This window comes from Vigna unguiculata, chromosome 9, assembly GCF_037176805.1.
Source record: "Vigna unguiculata cultivar grain cowpea cultivar isolate G323 ecotype 2 chromosome 9, ASM3717680v1, whole genome shotgun sequence".
Classification (NCBI taxonomy): Eukaryota; Viridiplantae; Streptophyta; class Magnoliopsida; order Fabales; family Fabaceae; genus Vigna; species Vigna unguiculata.
The window spans coordinates 28,471,072-28,489,424 of record NC_140800.1 but is presented as its reverse complement, the minus strand read 5'-3'; the positions used below and the strand labels follow the sequence as shown (position 1 = coordinate 28,489,424).

The window sequence follows — 18,353 nt, the reverse complement described above, 5'->3', positions numbered from 1 at the left end:
CTGTTCCTCACTCTCGTTTCTAAATTCAAGGTTAACTGTATTTAAATTAAATTTTATATGTAGAATTTTTCAATGGTTATTATTTAGAATATCTATGCTAAATATTTATCATCAAATTATAATATATATAGATTAATATCTACGTCGTTTTACGAAATTAAACTAAGTTTAAATTTCTTTCTTTTTATAAATTTAAGTTGTATTACTTAAATATATCAAGATTAATTGGATTTATTATATTGAAATTAATTAGATATATTATTTCATTAATTGCATTCAGCTGAATGATTGTTCCTTAATCTCAATCATGTAAATATTTTATTTATTAGTTAGTATAAGAAACTTATTTCTTTATTTTTTTTTTATCTTTAATCTTGTTTCATTTTAAGAAAAAAAAAATTTATTAAAATAATTTTCATTATCTCTCAACAATTTAAATAGTTTATATCTGAAAATTTTTATTTGTAACATATCTGATTAATCTAACTAAGATATTAATCAAATCATTACTTAAATAATAGAAGACAATTTAAAACATTCCACAAATACGTAGTGAATATACTCTTCTTTTGAAGTTGCACTAGGTTTTCAAAATACTTCATTAGTGAAAGATTATACATTACAAAATACATATATATGTACATCTAATAACCAAACACTGACATCACTTATATATCTTCACCTCATGTGTATTACAAGATCATAACATATGGACAATCAACTATAGACAAAGTATAAGTGTAAGCTTATATATTTTTGTAAGGTTTTATCATACATTTCATATAATATAAATCATGATTCCAATAAGACATTTTATAAGTCAACTCATTATTCAACATTAGACACAAAAAATAACCTATAAGACTCTAGTTTTCGAAGACATATACCACTACAAGAAAATCCTCAATTAGAAACAAAATTTTAGAAACTAAAAAATAGTTAGTCACTATAGTGACCAATTTAGATACCAATTTACAAAATTAAAAACTATTGGTTACTAAAATAGTCACTATTATAAATAAAAAATTAGAATTGGTCACTAAATTGGTTACTAATTAATTGGAGATTAATTTAGAAACTAATTAATTTTGGTAGCCAAAACCTAGGTAGCTAACTTTTAGTGACCAATTTCTTTTAGTAACCAACATGGTAGCTAATTTTTAATGACCATGTGACCAATTATAATTTTTAATTCATAATAGTGACTATTTTAGTAACCAATAATTTTTACTTTTGTAAATTGGTATCTATATTATTCACTATAGTTACTAATAATTATTGATTACTAAAATTGGTCACTATTTAGAAGTTATTTTGTAGTGTACATAAGGTGTAGGTGATCATATGAAATCTTGCATCTGTCATAAAATGTATGTGTAGTGAATTCAAGAAAAAATAAATGTTATGGCTCCATTTGGCACACCTCTGTCGTGACAAGGTCATCACCAAAATGGCTCTCTATCACACATATTTCCATTATAGGAATCTCCTTAAACCTAATTCTTTATATGAGTCTATGAGTCTAGTAAAGTTAGGATAATTTCACAACCAAAAACCATACACCAATGTATGCACTACACTATATAATATGGCACTTCTCCATAGAAATGACCATATCCATGCAATCCACATAATAACATCATTATATCACATATCCCTAATAGATTTAGCTCTCAAGCCCAAGCTCTATTCAACTTAACATATGTCATCGTTACAAGTTCTTACACTTCCAATCTAATTAAAACAAGATAACTTTTATAGTTATGAAACACCCTTTTCCTCAAAATCATAAGGTTTAAAATTCTCATTTGCGTTCAGCGCAAGAACTAGTGCTCAACACCAAGCCACTAGCGCACAACGTTAAAGAGCTAGCGCCTAATGTCCAAGCCACTGAAGCTCAATGGATTTAATTCTCTAAGTGGCACCCAACAATCCCTGGGTAGCGGCCAACAGTTCCTAGGTAACACCTAATGTCGTACCTTCGGAGTGCACTATCAGAAAGAAAATGCTCTAACTTTAGAAAGAAAATTCTTACAAGATATTTAAGCACATCCTTATGATCATAAACATATAGAGATTCACTTTGAACTATTTTGAGTCCCATGTATTAGACCACATGCAACTCAAAATGATAACTAACCTAAAAAGGGAGAAAAAAGTGAACTTACTATGTTATTAACTCTGATGGGTTGGATGTGTAGAGTTTTCTTCAATGATCACTCCTACGGTTTTTGATCTTTAAACAAATGAAGAATATGATCATAAATCCAGAGAGAAGGTAGATGATATCTTTGGAAAAAAATTTAGAGAGATCTGATTGTTATAAAATGAAACTCAATTATTAGAAATTCTATTTATAATTTGATTTTTTATTATTAAAATAATAAAATGTCATTTAAAACCACTGCTACCCTTAAACTATTTTCTAGGTCATTACAAATTATAGATTTTTCCCTTTGTGCGATTTCGATCGACGGTGTATCAAATTGTTTTTAGGAGAAACATTTGATTAATTTTACTTCTTTAATATTTTTTTGTTAGCTTTTATCATGTATTATATTGTTTTAATGATTTTGTATTTACTTTTATTATCTAACTATTCTCATAAGTGTAATTTTATCATCACAATTGTATAAAGATGTTTCATTTACTATAATATTTTACTTTAATGTCGTTGTCATAAATATTGTTTATCACCATTCAACATAGATTGAAGTTCAAAAAATAAAAGATTTATATTTAAAATCAAATTGTTATTAGTTTAATACTTTTTCACTGTACAATTTTGTTCAAGTCGTGTATAATAATCTTTGTTAATCTATAAAAGAAAGATTTGAAATATTTTTAAACTTGAATAATTTTTCTTCTTATAATTTTTTTAAATATTTTTTAACTTCATTAATGTTTGCAAAATTAATAGATGTATCGGTTGTCATGAAATTTTATTTATGTGTAATTGCATAATATTTTAAAATAACTATTTCACTTTTATCTTATTGTTATTTGATACCCTGATTTGAATTTCATATAATTATTGTTTCTTTCTAAACATTTGAAAAAATGTGAATATGTCCCTTTCATATTTAATATTTTATAATATCATGTTTCATTTATCATGATTTTAATATTTTTTTGTAAAAATTATTTAATTAATATTGAAACGGTAAGAAAATGAATATAGACACAAGTATGGTTATACTTGTTATCCAATGGGATGTAAATGAGACAACGATGTTATACCTATTGAATATATAATGTAGATGGAGATGACTTTTTGCTTCTATGGATAAATTTTTGTTTCTAAATTTTAATTGGTTGATTAATACATTTAATTTTTTCTTATTATAAGTCAATTATCATTACTTGCATAATATCATTATTTGACAACCTTTGTTTAATTCTCTTATAAATATTCAAGTTTTAATGGGTTGATTAATACATGTTATTAGAAGGATTGAAATAATTAATATTTTTACCAATTAAATTACTTAATCAACATCAATAATTAAAGTTTTATTTATAAGTTTTTATATTTAAATTACAATCTTATTTTATATTTATATCATGTAAATAACACGAGATAAAAATTATAATTTTTAAAATTATTTATTTTTAAAATTTTAATAAATTAGTTTAAATATTATATATAATATAAAATAGACTTAATTAAGTTATAAGTCCTATGTAAATTTGAGTATTTCCAATTAAGATCCTATTGTGTTTTTATGAAGTATTCAAAATTTATATATTTTTTAATTGAGTATTTGTTTTTTACTAGATGACATGGTTATTATTTTTCCCTATCATCTTACTTGTTTCTATATGTTAAGAAATATGAGATATTGTGGTTAATATAAAATGATATTACAATTAATGTAAAATGACAAATAATTTTTATTATTTTCATAACAAAGAGACAATTGTCATCACTTGTATCAATGGTGGTGATGAGAACATTCTCTTGGGAAATGTAGTTGATGACATAAAAGTTATAGAAAAATATGATAATCTCATTATCCACTATCATAATAAAGACTTTTTACGTCGGATATTTATGACATTTCACATCAGTTAACACTTTAACGTGAATGTGACTGACATAAATTTATGTCAAACTTAAACGTCAACATAAAAATGTAACATTTACAGCGACTTAAAGAACATTTGACGTAAAAGGAGTGAGATAAATTTACATCGGGTCATGCATTGCCCGACATAAATTTTAAGTGTTTATTTTTAATTGGTTTGGTTTTGGCTTAAACCAAACCTGAAATACAAAAAAAAAAACAAAAATCAACACAATTTAAATTTCAACTAAAATTTTAATAATAAAAAAAAATCTAATCTAACCGAGAAATAAGCTAAATAATAAAACAAAGCTAATTAACTACACTATTTATGTTGCGAAAGGAAGGTTGTCCATCGTTCTCTTATCTGTTGGATATTATATTACGATAGTGGAGATTGATCATTGAAGACCTGAAACATTTCACTTAATCCAACATAAAATTAAAGTACACTTTAGTCTATGTTAGAAGGTGTTACCTCTATCTAGGTGTCAATAATACCCGCCCAAATGAGGGCTCTCATCTAGTACATGATGTAGTAGTCACATTCAAACGATCCAATTTGTCTATTACACTAAAATGGAAAAGGAGGGAAGCAAATTAATTTGATATAACTTGTACATAAAATAATTATTCTATGTATTAAAAGATGTTTATCCTTAAGGTATTTTGTAGTGACCTTGTTTTGCTCCTTCCATTAAAAACATTTGTATTAGCCACAACTCTAAGTAAAGTGAAGACATATGTTTGTCATTATTGTATTATATTTGTCTAATGAAAGGAAAATTGTAAACCCTTGTGATAATTTTTTCACTTCCTAGATGGGTTTATGAAGCTAACAAAACAACACTACAATATAATCCCTAAGTATGATTACAATCATCTACCAATGGGTCATGCAATGAATGATAAATAATTAGTTGAATAATTACCATAATTTAAAAAAAATACACAAGTATTAAAACTAACCATTCCATGTATGGAGTTAGGTAAATATGTCTTTACGAGTCATTGATCAATGTTTGCAAATATTGTTGGATTTGGACCTTTGTGTTTCCAAAACTCTTCATGGATTAAGGCTAAACAAATCCATGTATTTCAAATTTTCCTTACTCAAGACTCAATTTTCCATGTACTTAACATAATGAATTATAAGTTAATAAAATCATTTATAAATGGTAAATATACAACATATAGTATGACTTACATGGCCCAAAGTTGAATGACTAAAATGTTTAAAATGGAGTTTCCTAAGTACCTTCAATGAATTAGGTAAGGAAATGTATAGTGTGACATTAATAGTATAAACTCTAAATACTCAAAACTCCTATCGTAGTTGTATGAGTTTCCTCCTCAACCTAGGTAATATGGTCAAAAGCTTTGACATGGAATCATTTCTACTTTTGTCATGTCATCTTTAGTAGGTTGTCCCAAAACCTGTATATCTAGATAGGCAAAATTCAAAACAAAGGTAAAATGTTAGTTCAACATGATACAAATTATAACAATAAAAAATCACAAAAAAATGTAATGCATTGGTCATGCTTAGACTAACACGACCATGTATCTAGGCCAAGTAAAAAATGTGCTTAAAACCTTCCTAACCAATTGAAATATGTATTGGGTAAATGCACTTTGCAACAACATCTTAAACTTCATCAACCACCACCAATGTCCAATCAGACTATAGAGGGACATGATGAATGGTTAACTCTTTCTCTATTTGTTACCCAATTGCAACTAGATTTGAGGGATCATCTTCAACATATAACTCATATTGGTTTGGTACATTAATGTGAGTGTGATCCGTTGGGGGATCTATAGTTGCATGTGACCCTTTGGTACTCACTCAAACAACCTTAGGAATTGTATAAGTTGTTCTTTGAGTCTCCTATTCAGAACAAGTAAGGGACTTCAACTTCGCATCAAACTCTTGCTGCAAGAACTATCAACTTTGATTCAATTTTTCTTCAAATTGTGTTTCCATTTTATACACAGTTTGAAGTCATCTGCTTAAAGGATCTGGTGCGACTAGTCTTCACATCTCATAGCAAGAAGGTGGAGACATAAGGTCAACAAACTCTAACATTGTTACCTCTATTTTAGCTCCACGAGGCATTGCTCCAACAATGTGTATCCCATTTGTAACAATAGGTCAATAATGAAATCAACTAATATAGTTTCACAAACCTGAATATCCTGTCATATGAGATTTTTCTTGATCTCTTCAACCTCATCTAATGTATGAATGACAATAGACACTTGTTGTTAAGCTATGAGTCCTAAAAAATTGCTAAACTTAGCAACATTTAATAACTAAATTTAAGCATATAAAAATTAATTTCAATATTCAAAATTTAAAATTTAAACATCTAACTAAAATGGATGCAATATAAAGGATGAGAAAAAAAAATCTAATGGAGATATTCATACATTCATGTGATTGAGATCTCAAAAACAATCATAGTATCAATTTGAAAAACAAAATGGGTGTTTAGACCACTAACCTCAACGAAGAATGCTAAATCACGATCCAATCGAACATAAATTGTCCCTTTGCAAAACTAGTCATAGATATGAAAGAACAAGGCCCTTTGGATCATAATGCAGTGATAAACAAGCTCTCCCAACCGTCGTTGGAGAAAGAATTGGAAATGTCGAAATCATGAAAAGGAAGTGAGGAAGAAGAAACAGCACGCAAAAAATTAAATCAAAATTATGTCAGATCCCTAAGGTGTTCAGTGTAAACGCTATACAAAAATTACATAGCACATTGGTCAGACATTAAATATATGATGTAAATACCATTTTTTCCACTAGTGATCTACCATGATTTTAACTAAAAGTAATACAAATCACTTATTTTTTTACATTAATTACAATGTCGTTTTATTTGTACCTATATGTAAGGGATTCTCAATTTTGATGTCCGCATTTCTATTCCCAATTATACTCTTTAATAAATTGCATTTTTTTAATTAAAACTTTATTTTACTATTTTTATCTTTTAAGTAACCGTCAGACTTAACTAATTTTTCATTTTGAAACTAAAATAAGTATCTTTAATAAAAAAATTACCTACAAAAATAAATAAAAAATATTTATAATAAAATTTTAAAAAATATTTATATTTACTTTTAATGTTAAAAAATTATTTATCTTTAATAAAAAAATAGGCGTGCATGTGTTTTCATTGATATTAATAAAGAAACCTAATATTTCTTAAAACATAAAGACAACACAACCATATAATTAGACAATAATCATGTCAACTAAGTAACAAAATAATTAAAGACATATGCTTAATTGTAAAATATAAAGAAATTAAGTACTTAGTAGATAAAAAAAATTAACAATATCTTAATTAAAAGTATAAAAAATAATAAATAATTTGAAAATTAAGTAAGCTTATGAAAAAAAAAAAGTTGTCTAAGTAAGGAAAAAACACCAAAATGGTGCAATTTTGATTCCAAAATTATGAAAATGGTCATACCATTGATACAACTTTATTTTGAAGAAGTCGTGTCAACTTCGTACAACTTCAATTATAATTAAAAAAATTATAATAAATTAAAGTCGTACCAAACTGACACAACCTCAATTTATACTAGAATACATTGAAATCATACTGAGATAACACGATTTCAACTAAAATTAAAAAAAAATTACAACAAATTTAAGTTATATCAAGATGACATGACATTTTCATAATAAAATTGTACCAAATTGACACAATTTTTTTATAATTTTGAAGTCAAAATTGCACCAATTTAATACTTTTGTACCTAGTAAACCTATCTTATCCACTTAAAAAGTGATTGGACTAGAAAACGGACAAAATTATGCTTCTTAATAGAAATTATTGATAGATCAACATATGAAACTCTAGTTGTTAATGCCTATTTATATCATCTAAATGTTCACGATGATGAAAAAAATTCACACCAAATTGTGAACACATTGTTATTAATATAACTTTATATAATTAATTATACCAAATATATTAAAGTCAATTGTGATCAAATTATATTATTAATTTCTAAATACATATGTTGAATTCTCTTATTATATCTGTATCGAAGAAAAATTTTCAAAGAAAAGTTTTACAACTGTAATGGTTTTTAAAATTTGAGTTATATGGTACATGAAATATGATATATGAAAAATATTAAAAATTAGTTATTACGATCAGTATTTAGTTATAAATTTTCAAATGAAATTGATTTGCCATAATTAGGTTGTGGATTTATTTCGATAAGTAGGCCTAACTGCATTTTCTGGAATTAGACTATTTTATTTTTGACTTGATTTGTATAGATTTTATTTTATTTTTTAATTCAGTGAAATAAAATGCATGAATGTCATTTTTCTGTCATAAGTCACAAGATATATTTAGATATTTTTCGTAATTATATGATTCTGCCAACTCCTACAAATAGTCAGTGAAAATTATCAAACATTTATTAACATTTAGTTTAATAAACTTCTAAAATTGTTATAAAACAATAAATAGGTAACAAACAATTCATTTATACCATATGAGTCTTCCAAACAGTCAAGTATTTTACAGTTCTATTAGTAATCTAGACAACAATTTAATTTGATTTTGTTTTTACACTTAATTTTTCTTTGTTACACATAATTTCTTAGAGAATGTTTTTTTTTTTTTTACACCGTCAACTCACTTTTAGAAATAATTTAATCATTGATAAATTTTGTTTATCCATTTTGTATTTATTATATATCTTTTTGACAAAAATTTTTGTTGACAAATTTGACAAATTTTTTATAAATAAAATAAAAATAGATTAAATTTTTAATTTTAATTAAAATAAAATAATAAACTAGCATTTTCTTTTTAAATAAATAAATAGGTTGTCAAAGTTTGTAAAAAAACTTGTTATCCTGTCATTTTCCATAAAAAAAGTAAAACAATAAATATAAATATAAAGTGTTTGGTGTCAAAATAAGAATAATAATATTTGATAATTCTCTTTTATAATTTTCTAACTAATTTTGAAATACAGATATAAGAAAAAATAAAAAAAATGGAAACCACTTCTAGAGGTACCCATTAATGGACTTTTTATATGACAAAGGCGGCCGTGCCCTCTAAACTTTTTATATGTATATAATTTAATATATAATTTTAAATATATTTTTTAAAATTTTAAAATTTTAAAATTATTTTATATAATTTTATATTTTAATTTTATTTATTTATATATAAAGGAATTCCTTTTTCTCACATATTTACTTTTCAATTTTATCTTTTAAATATTTTTTCAAAATAAAAATAATTATTTTATTAATATTATTTTTAAGCGAGAAAAAAAAAAGGAAACTACATCTAGAAGTACCCATTAATGGACTTTTTATATGACAAAGGCGGCCGTGCCCTCCTAAACTTTTTATATGTATATAATTTAATATATAATTTTAAATATATTTTTTAAAATTTTAAAATTTTTAATTTATTTTATATAATTTTATATTTTAATTTTTTTATTTATTTCTATCTATATATATAAAGGAATTTCTTTTTTTCACATATTTACTTTTCAATTTTATCTTTTAAATATTATTTTAAAATAAAAATAATTATTTTATTAATATTATTTTTAAGTGAGAAAAAAAAAATGAAAACTACATCTAGAAGTACCCATTAATGGACTTTTTATATGACAAAGGCGGCCGTGCCCTTCTAAACTTTTTATATGTATATAATTTAATATATAATTTTAAATATATTTTTAAAATTTTAAAATATTTAATTTATTTTATATAATTTTATATTTTAAGTTTTTTATTTATTTTTATCTATATATAAAGGAATTCTTTTTTTTACACATTTATTTTTCAATTTTATCTTTTAAATATTTTTTTTTAAATTAAAATAATTATTTTATTAATATTATCTTTTAAGTGATCATTTGTTCAATTTAATTATTTTTTGGATTAGATTGTTTTTTTAAATTTAATTCATGAAAATTAATTATAATAAAATTATAAAAATATTTGTATTTAATTTTGTAATTACAATAATAACAAAATTCTTTATTATTATGAAAAAAAGTAAATATAATGTTTTCATTAATTTATATAAAAATTTTAGAAGTACTTTTTGGTTAATTATTTCGTTCGAAAATATCAAATTAGTTTTATAGTTTTTTTAATTCGAATTTGATCACAAATTTTGAAAAAATATGGAATAGTTTTTGTTAATTTTTTTAAATCATATCAATGTTTTTGTATTAAAATTAAAAATAAAAAGTGTGTTTTGTTGGTATAATTGACTAATATTGGTTGAAGATGAGCCTGTGAGACCACCTCATATCGTAAAATAGTTGTCACGTTAAAAAATCATTTTCCTTGAAATAATAGTATCCTTCTTTACTTCACACTATAATTGTTCCCTCCAAGTTAGTTATACAAATATATATAGAGCAGCCTAGCTTTTAATGTATGCAAACATGTCTCCTCACCTAATGGAACTAAGTGCTTCAACCACTCTACTTGTCTACCCTGCATCACAGGCAGAAGATGAGTCGAAAGAAGAGAATGGAGTGTTAGGTTTTAACTCAAATTTTCAAGAAATGAAAGGGGAAATGCCAAAAGAGTTCTTTTGGCCTTCAGGGGATTTGGTTAAGGCCACACAAGAAGAGTTAATGGAACCCCTTGTGGATTTGGGAGTGATGAGGAATGGTGATGAGAAAGCCATTGCCATTGCTGCAGAGCTTGTGAGAAATGCGTGCTTAAAGCATGGGTTCTTCCAAGTTATCAACCATGGTGTGAACCCAGATCTCATAGACGCTGCTTACCATGAAATTGACACCATTTTCAAGCTCCCTATCACCAAAAAACTCACTGCTCAGAGAAAACCTGGTGCAGTCTCTGGTTACTCTGGTGCTCATGCAGATCGTTACTCCTCCAAATTGCCTTGGAAAGAGACTTTTTCTTTCCTCTTCCATCACCAAGGCTTCTCCAATTCCCAGATTGTTGACTACTTTCACTCTGTCTTAGGCCAGGACCTTCAACACACAGGGTAAGACCATTCAACAAAATTTATTTTCAAAACTACACTTAATACAATAATAAAATCATAATGCTTTTAACTAATACATTCTCAACAACATTCTTTGACGTCTGCTTTTATGTATTAATTACCTGTTCTGTAAACAAGTAAATGAGACGCATAATCTTGAACAAATTTTATGTAATAACAAACAAGAACACATGACAGAGGATGATGTGGATGTTTCTCCTTCACTACAAGACAAAGTTGGTTGTGTTACATTAACTTGTTGCTTGACCCACTATCTTCTTGAACAAAGTTATATTTATGAAAGAATAAACAAACAGAATTATTACAACTACTCAGTGAAAATTATCCTTGACAACACCGGCAGGCCACGTGTAATAAAACAGACAACATCTGCAATAAATAATGTGTCAAATTGCGTAGCAAGGACACAATTATGAATGGTAATGAAAGCAGGAACTAACAGATTTTTGCAACAGGAGGGTGTATCAAGAGTACTGCGAAGCAATGAAGGAGTTAAGTTCAGTAATAATGGAGCTTTTGGGAATTAGTTTGGGAGTGGATGGTTTGCATTATCGAAGATTTTTTGAAGATGGAGACTCAATAATGAGGTGCAACTATTATCCACCTTGCAACAGTGCGAACCTGACATTAGGAACTGGCCCTCACACTGATCCAACATCACTCACTATTCTTCATCAAGACCAAGTTGGAGGCTTAGAAGTTTTTGCTGATAACAAATGGCGTGCTGTTCGCCCTCGATCTGAAGCCTTCGTTGTAAACATTGGTGACACTTTCATGGTAACTATCGCAATTTCCCATCTTAATTATCACTGTTGCATATATACATGTTGCCACGTCCCAAATAACTTCAACGGGAAACCTTTTCATAAATAGTACATATCATTATTAGAGTTACTGTATAAATGAATTATACATGATTTTATATTTCGAACCAATTTCGCTCAAAGCTCTGCAATAAATAATTAATAAATTAAATGATTTTATTTTACTCTTTACTCAATTAAACATTTAATCATATTTGTCAGCCTTTTGGGTCTATTTCACTTTTAAGGCTACTACTTTATTCATTATTTTTTAAGATCTTTTTATTAAAAACTGTGCGATAAATTTTTGAGATAATTAAATACTGTTTTTTTGTTTGGAAAATTCTAAAATAAAAAATATATTTAATTTTTTCTAAGTAAACAGGAATATCACTTAAAAAAATAATATATACTTAAAGTTAATATAAATATAACTACTATTTTTCTGGACTTGTCACATATACGACAAAGATTCGATGACAATATATGTGGTTAGTGTCGAAAAGAAAAATAAAGAAAATATTTGATGTGATGCGTGAGTAAGCAGATGGCTATGACATGTATCCATCGTCAGATAAAGTATAAAATAATTATACATACAAGTACACATCACAGTTTTATATTTATATATTTTTATAAATTCAATTTAGTTTTATAAAATTGATTTACGAAATAAAATTTTCACCCATTTATATATTATTAATATTTTTAATCAACACAAGTCTTAAACTAATTGAAGTGTTTGTTTGCATTTCATCACAGTTGTTTTTCTTCTCCTTTCATCTGTATAGCAGTAGGTTTAGCCATCATGACATAATCATTACTCAATTATACAGCAACGCTGTCTATTTCTACACTGTATTCTGCGAATCCATGTCATCACACTTTTTTCTTTTGTCTGTTCTGAATTCTAATTTTTCCACTTGACCACAATATAGTTCCACAGCCATTAGGCAATTTTGTCACCTCCTTAAGACCTCAAAACTTTTCTATTTCATTATTTGTTACAATGTTTGCCCCATATTAAAGTTTGCTAAAATGTATGTAAATTGATGAATTGAAATGGTGTTGGTGTGGTAGGCATTGTCAAATGGGAGATACAAGAGTTGTCTTCATAGGGCACTGGTGAACACATACAGAGAGAGAAGGTCACTGGTTTACTTTGTGTGTCCAAAAGAGGACAAAGTGGTGAGACCTCCAAAGTTTCTGATAACCAAAAATGAAGAAAGAAAGTACCCTGATTTTACATGGTCAAGTTTGCGTGAATTCACACAGAAACACTATAGGGCTGATGTTGCTACACTCCAAAGCTTCATACAGTGGCAAAGCTCTTCAAACTCCTCCATCTTCTAGTTCTTCATGTCATCATCATTATGTATTATTTGCTTTTGCATAGTATCAAAGTTGCACTTTCAAAGTCATGTATGGTAGTGTTTGATTGAACCTCTATATTTTGTGGTGTGTTAATACATATGCTTCACTTCATTAGTGTTTGAATCCACATTTTGTTGCGTGCTAATAATTATGGTTTACTTTATTTCTCACTTCAATGTTTAATAAAATTATATGATTGAATGACATAATTATTAAGTCTAATTATTTTAAAATGTTAAGTTGATTTTTTAGTTTTTATTTTTTTCCGTGTCAATTTAGTTTTAATTTGTGAAAAAAGTAATGTAATTTGGTCATTTCCTTTAGCGTTGTACAAACGATGTTAAAATTAGCACTATTAAAAATTTTCATATTACATGGAAATTTTCTTGCAAATTTGTTAAAAAAATTTGCAAGAAAAGACTTTTTCCTACTATTTTTTCTAAGAATTTTAATTGGCAGATAATTCATTCGTGAGTAATTATTTCCTACAAAATTATAAAATTCATAAGTATTTCTTACAAAATTTGTTACAAAAGTGTTTTATACAAACTATTTTGCAAAAAAACCGGCAACAATTTCCTGCAATTTTTTGTGATTATTTTAAATTTTTTTATTGACTTTTTTCTATGTATCACTTTAGTGTTGTGCCACATGGCACTCTCAATGTGATGTGGCAGTGTCACATGGTAGAGTCTTAATTTAGTCTCTCTATATTTATTTTTTATATTCAATTTTAGTCTCAATTTTTGTTAAAATAGAACAATGTTGTCCCCCCTTTAAAGTGACACAAAATTATTTTTTGCATAAATGTTATGTTGATATTTTTATTAAAATTAATATTTTTCAACCATTAAGCTAGTACTTTTCCACATCACAACAATTAACATTAAATGCCATAAAGGCATCTACTACCCGCATTTATTAAATAATTATATATTTAATTATTTAAATTTATCGGGTCTTACAACTTGCATTTAAAGTAATTGTGACTGTAAGTTAATCAGTAAAATCTTGAGAAATTTTTTTAAATCTGTTAAGTTTTATAAAAATCCAATTCACCCCCTCTTGGTTTTTGACCATTGTCTAGTCATTCCGCTGCGCGATACCAACAAAAAAGACCAAATTGCATCACTTTTTCACAAATCATGACTAAATTGACACAAAAAACTAGAGGACCAACTTGACATTTTGGGACAAAATGAAGAACCAAATGAATAGTTAAACAAAATTATTATTACAGATTTTCCATAGATATGCATAAATATAGGAAAGTATAGTATGAGTTTGTTTGAGTGAGTATATTAGTAAATTTAACATGGAATCACTTATTTATCAAGAATTTCAACCTTTAAAACTCTTTAAAACTCTAATAAACTATTATATTAGTTTTTCCATTTGTTTATTTATGATTACTATTGTTTAACAATATTCTAGTTTTAGGTTTTATGGAAATCTATTTAAGACAAATTTCACCCTTTCTATTTGTACGACGATATATTTAATCAATTAAATTTGTGAAGAATTTCATACTTTAGTTCTTTCATTTCCTTTCTCTCTGAATCATTGTACCTCGAGCGACCATGGAAAGGACTAGAGTTTTACTTACATACCATATTAAATATGATATTAGAGCAGGTTGAGTGCGTGCTTTGCTTCTGTTGATTCTCTCTCTTTTTCCTCGTTTCCTGGTGTTGGTTGAGCTTCTTTATCAATGGCATCGTCTACCAAAAAAACAAACAACATAATGGATTAGTTCCTCAACCTGTCAAGCCCTTACTATCTACATCCCGAAGAAAACCCAAGTCTAACTCTTGTTTTTCAATCTTTATGGAAACGGGCCTTTGTATCCAAGAATAAACTCAAGTTTACTGATGGAAACATAAAGAAATCTAAATATGATGTTTCTTTCTTGTATCATCAAGACTTTATCTCCTCAAATTACAAGCTAAATTTTTATTCTAAGATGTGTCAAATCCAAAATAATTCTACATCAAGGACGATTGAGCATGTTATTATCTACAGAGGATTGTACTACCTACATAATACTAGAATTATCTTTTCAACACGGTACTACTCTTTCTTCTTATGTTTTTTATATGACACATATTGACATATGAGGACCTCTATCTATTCCCTCTATCCATGGTTACAAATATTTTCTAACTATTATGGATGATTATAGTAGACATTCTTGGGTTTTTTTTTTTTTATATTTCGAACTAAAAGTGAACCATGTTTTTTATGTTAAATTTTGTAGAGTTTATCAAAAATCAATTTGGGAAAAATATTAAAACCATTAGATCTAACAATGGTCAAGAGTTGGAGTATGATGATTTGTATAATAACCATGACATTATACATGAATTTTTTTTTGCTGGAACTCCTCAATAGATATTTGTTGTTGAGTAGAAGCATCAACATATTCTAAACACTGCTCGTAACTTCATTTTTCAATCTAATCTTCTGAAAGCCTATTGGTCTTATGCTATTTCTCATGTTGTGCATTTAATCAACAAACTACCTACTTTGTGAAAAACTCCTCATGAATTAATTCATAAGATTCCTCCTACATATGTAGACTTCAATTTTTTTTTATGTTTGTGCTTTGCTTCTCGTCTTGAAAATAGTAGAAATAAGTTAGGTCCTAGATTGAGAAAGAGTGTTTTTGGATACAAAATTGGTGTTAAAGGGTATGTTCTCCTAGATACTAAATCTAGAGAGATCTTTATTTAGTAGAAATGTTATATTCTATGAAAATGTCTTTCATTGTAAGAATTGCAATGATAGTCATGAATTTAATAAAGATCAAAATGATTTTGATTTCTTTAAGGACTTTATGTATTATTGTGATGAAGTTGAAACTCAAAATCTAGATACCAACATTATTAATGATTCCTCTCTAAGAGAATGCCCTAATACTAATACTAAGAGTGTTTAGCTCAAAACTTTGGACTCTTCAGAAATTAGAAGTGAAGATTACAAAAATAATAGACGATCCAACAAAGTGAGAAGGCTTCCTCGATATTTGAGATACTTTCATCATCAGGTTAAACAATCCTTTAATAATCATTTTATTCAAAAAATAATTAATTCTAAAACTACATATTCTATTTCCTATGTTCTGTCATGTGATTATTTATTAAAAAAACACCTAATATACACTCGCAATTTCTGTTAACAACAAACCTTACACATCATGAATGGATTAAAGTTGTGAAAAGAGAAATTAAAGCTCTACAAGAGAATGGAAGTTGTCATCTTACCAAATGCCCTACTGGAAAAACACTCATTGGATATAAATGTGTATAAGATCAAACATAAAGTGGATGGGAGTTTTGAAAGATGAAAGAATGGTTGCAAAAGGGATACACCTAGCTTGAAGGGACATATTTTCTTGACATATTCTCCATAGAGAAAAAAACTCACTACTATTAGAGTGCTTCTTGCTCTAGTAGCTACTAAAAACTGGGTTTTACACAAGCTTGATGTAGATAATGATTTCCTACATGGACAGTTAGATGAAGAAGCATATATGACACTCCCTCCTAGTCTCAATGCTTAAAAGAATAATCAAGTTTGTAGGTTGAACAAATCCCTATATGGGTTGAAGCAAGATAGTAGGCAATGGCTAGCCAAACTATCTTCATGTCTTATTTCAATTAATTGTGTTCAATCCAAGTCTAATTATTCCTTATTCATTAAAAAAATCTTCTTCTCATTTTATAACTCTAATTGTCTATGTCAATGACATTACCTTGAGGGGATTCCTTAGATGAAATTCAAAACATACAAGTTCTTCTACACAACATCGTATTAAAGATCTTGGAGAGCTTAAATACTTCTTAGGATTTGAAGTGGCCAGATTAAAGAAAGGAATTCATTTGTGCCAAATAAAATATGCTTTGGACATCCTAGAAGAAACATGAATGTTTGTTGGTAAACCCTATTGCACAACTTTCATGAGCAACAACAAGGAACTTTTTGAACCTATAAATAAAAAAATTGATGTTGATTCCTACAACGAAGTTATAGGGAAGCTTCTATATATAACTAGTTCTATACCTAACATATATTTCTTTGTTCACTATTAAGTCAGCTTATACACACACCGACTATACCCTACCATTGAGCCAACCAACATGTCCTCCAATACATTAAGTTTAACTCTTCCCAAGGCCTATTCTTTTTTGCTAACTAATACAATTGAAAGGCATTAATGACTTGGATTGGGCAACATATCCAAACACTATATGATCTATTACGGGTTTTTGTGTGGTTAGGAACATCTTTTATCTCTCGTGGAAACAAAAAAAAAATCTTCCAAAAGAAATAGAGTATTGAGGCTTAACCATGATAACTTACAAGCTACAGTATCTCCTTCAAGATCTCCACATTCAAACTTAGAGCTGTCAATTTGGCCTACTCCATAGGGTTTGGCTCTGACCCACGTGGGTTGGGGCCAAAAAAGCCCATAAGGCTAGAAATCCCCTATTAAAAAACTCCACAAGACCAAAAAGCCCACCAAAATCTTATGGACCAAGGCTAGTCTATAGACTTTTTTCTAAACATGAATATATATATATATATATATATATATATATATATATATATATATATATATATATATATATTTAAATTGGACAAATCAAAACAATTTACATTCATGTTTCAAATTCTTTCCTATTTCTCATAGATGATATCATAGTAGAGCTTATTTTTCCTAATATTTATGCACTTCTATCTAAAATATTTATTATTGTTATGACATAATTATTTTACTTTACACAGACTAAATTATCTCTGAATAATTATATAATTATCTAAAAAAGAAAGATAACATTCTTAATCTTATTATTTTTAACGACAAAGTAAATATATATACCTTAGGATTAAAATTTGTAAAATTATTCTACTGTAAATTGGCATGTCAATAAAAAGTTCCTGAAAAGTAAAGTGAAATAATATATAATATTTACAAGCAATAATTTATATATATATATATATATATATATATATATATATATATATATATATATATATATT

General features: G+C 27.0%; 1 protein-coding gene across 1 annotated transcript; it reads left to right on the top strand.

Annotated features, from left to right (window-relative positions):
• Window positions 1–10,540: 10,540 nt before the first annotated feature.
• LOC114195837 (gibberellin 20 oxidase 2-like) lies at window positions 10,541–13,421 on the top strand. The gene is made up of 3 exons (XM_028086257.2): window positions 10,541–11,112; window positions 11,589–11,910; window positions 13,017–13,421. Exons 1-3 carry the CDS (start codon window positions 10,541–10,543, stop codon window positions 13,287–13,289), a joined length of 1,167 nt encoding a protein of 388 aa, XP_027942058.2. The 3' UTR covers window positions 13,290–13,421.
• The last annotated feature ends 4,932 nt before the right edge of the window (window positions 13,422–18,353 follow it).

What these genes read in the sequence shown, in the direction of transcription:
- LOC114195837 (XM_028086257.2), top strand. Translation starts at nt 10,541, where the DNA reads ATGTCTCCTCACCTAATGGAACTAAGTGCTTCAACCACTCTACTTGTC. An exon ending in CAGGACCTTCAACACACAGG is followed by an intron (nt 11,113 to 11,588) that starts GTAAGACCATTC and finishes TTTTTGCAACAG; the next exon opens with GAGGGTGTATCAAGAGTACT. An exon ending in ACATTGGTGACACTTTCATG is followed by an intron (nt 11,911 to 13,016) that starts GTAACTATCGCA and finishes TTGGTGTGGTAG; the next exon opens with GCATTGTCAAATGGGAGATA.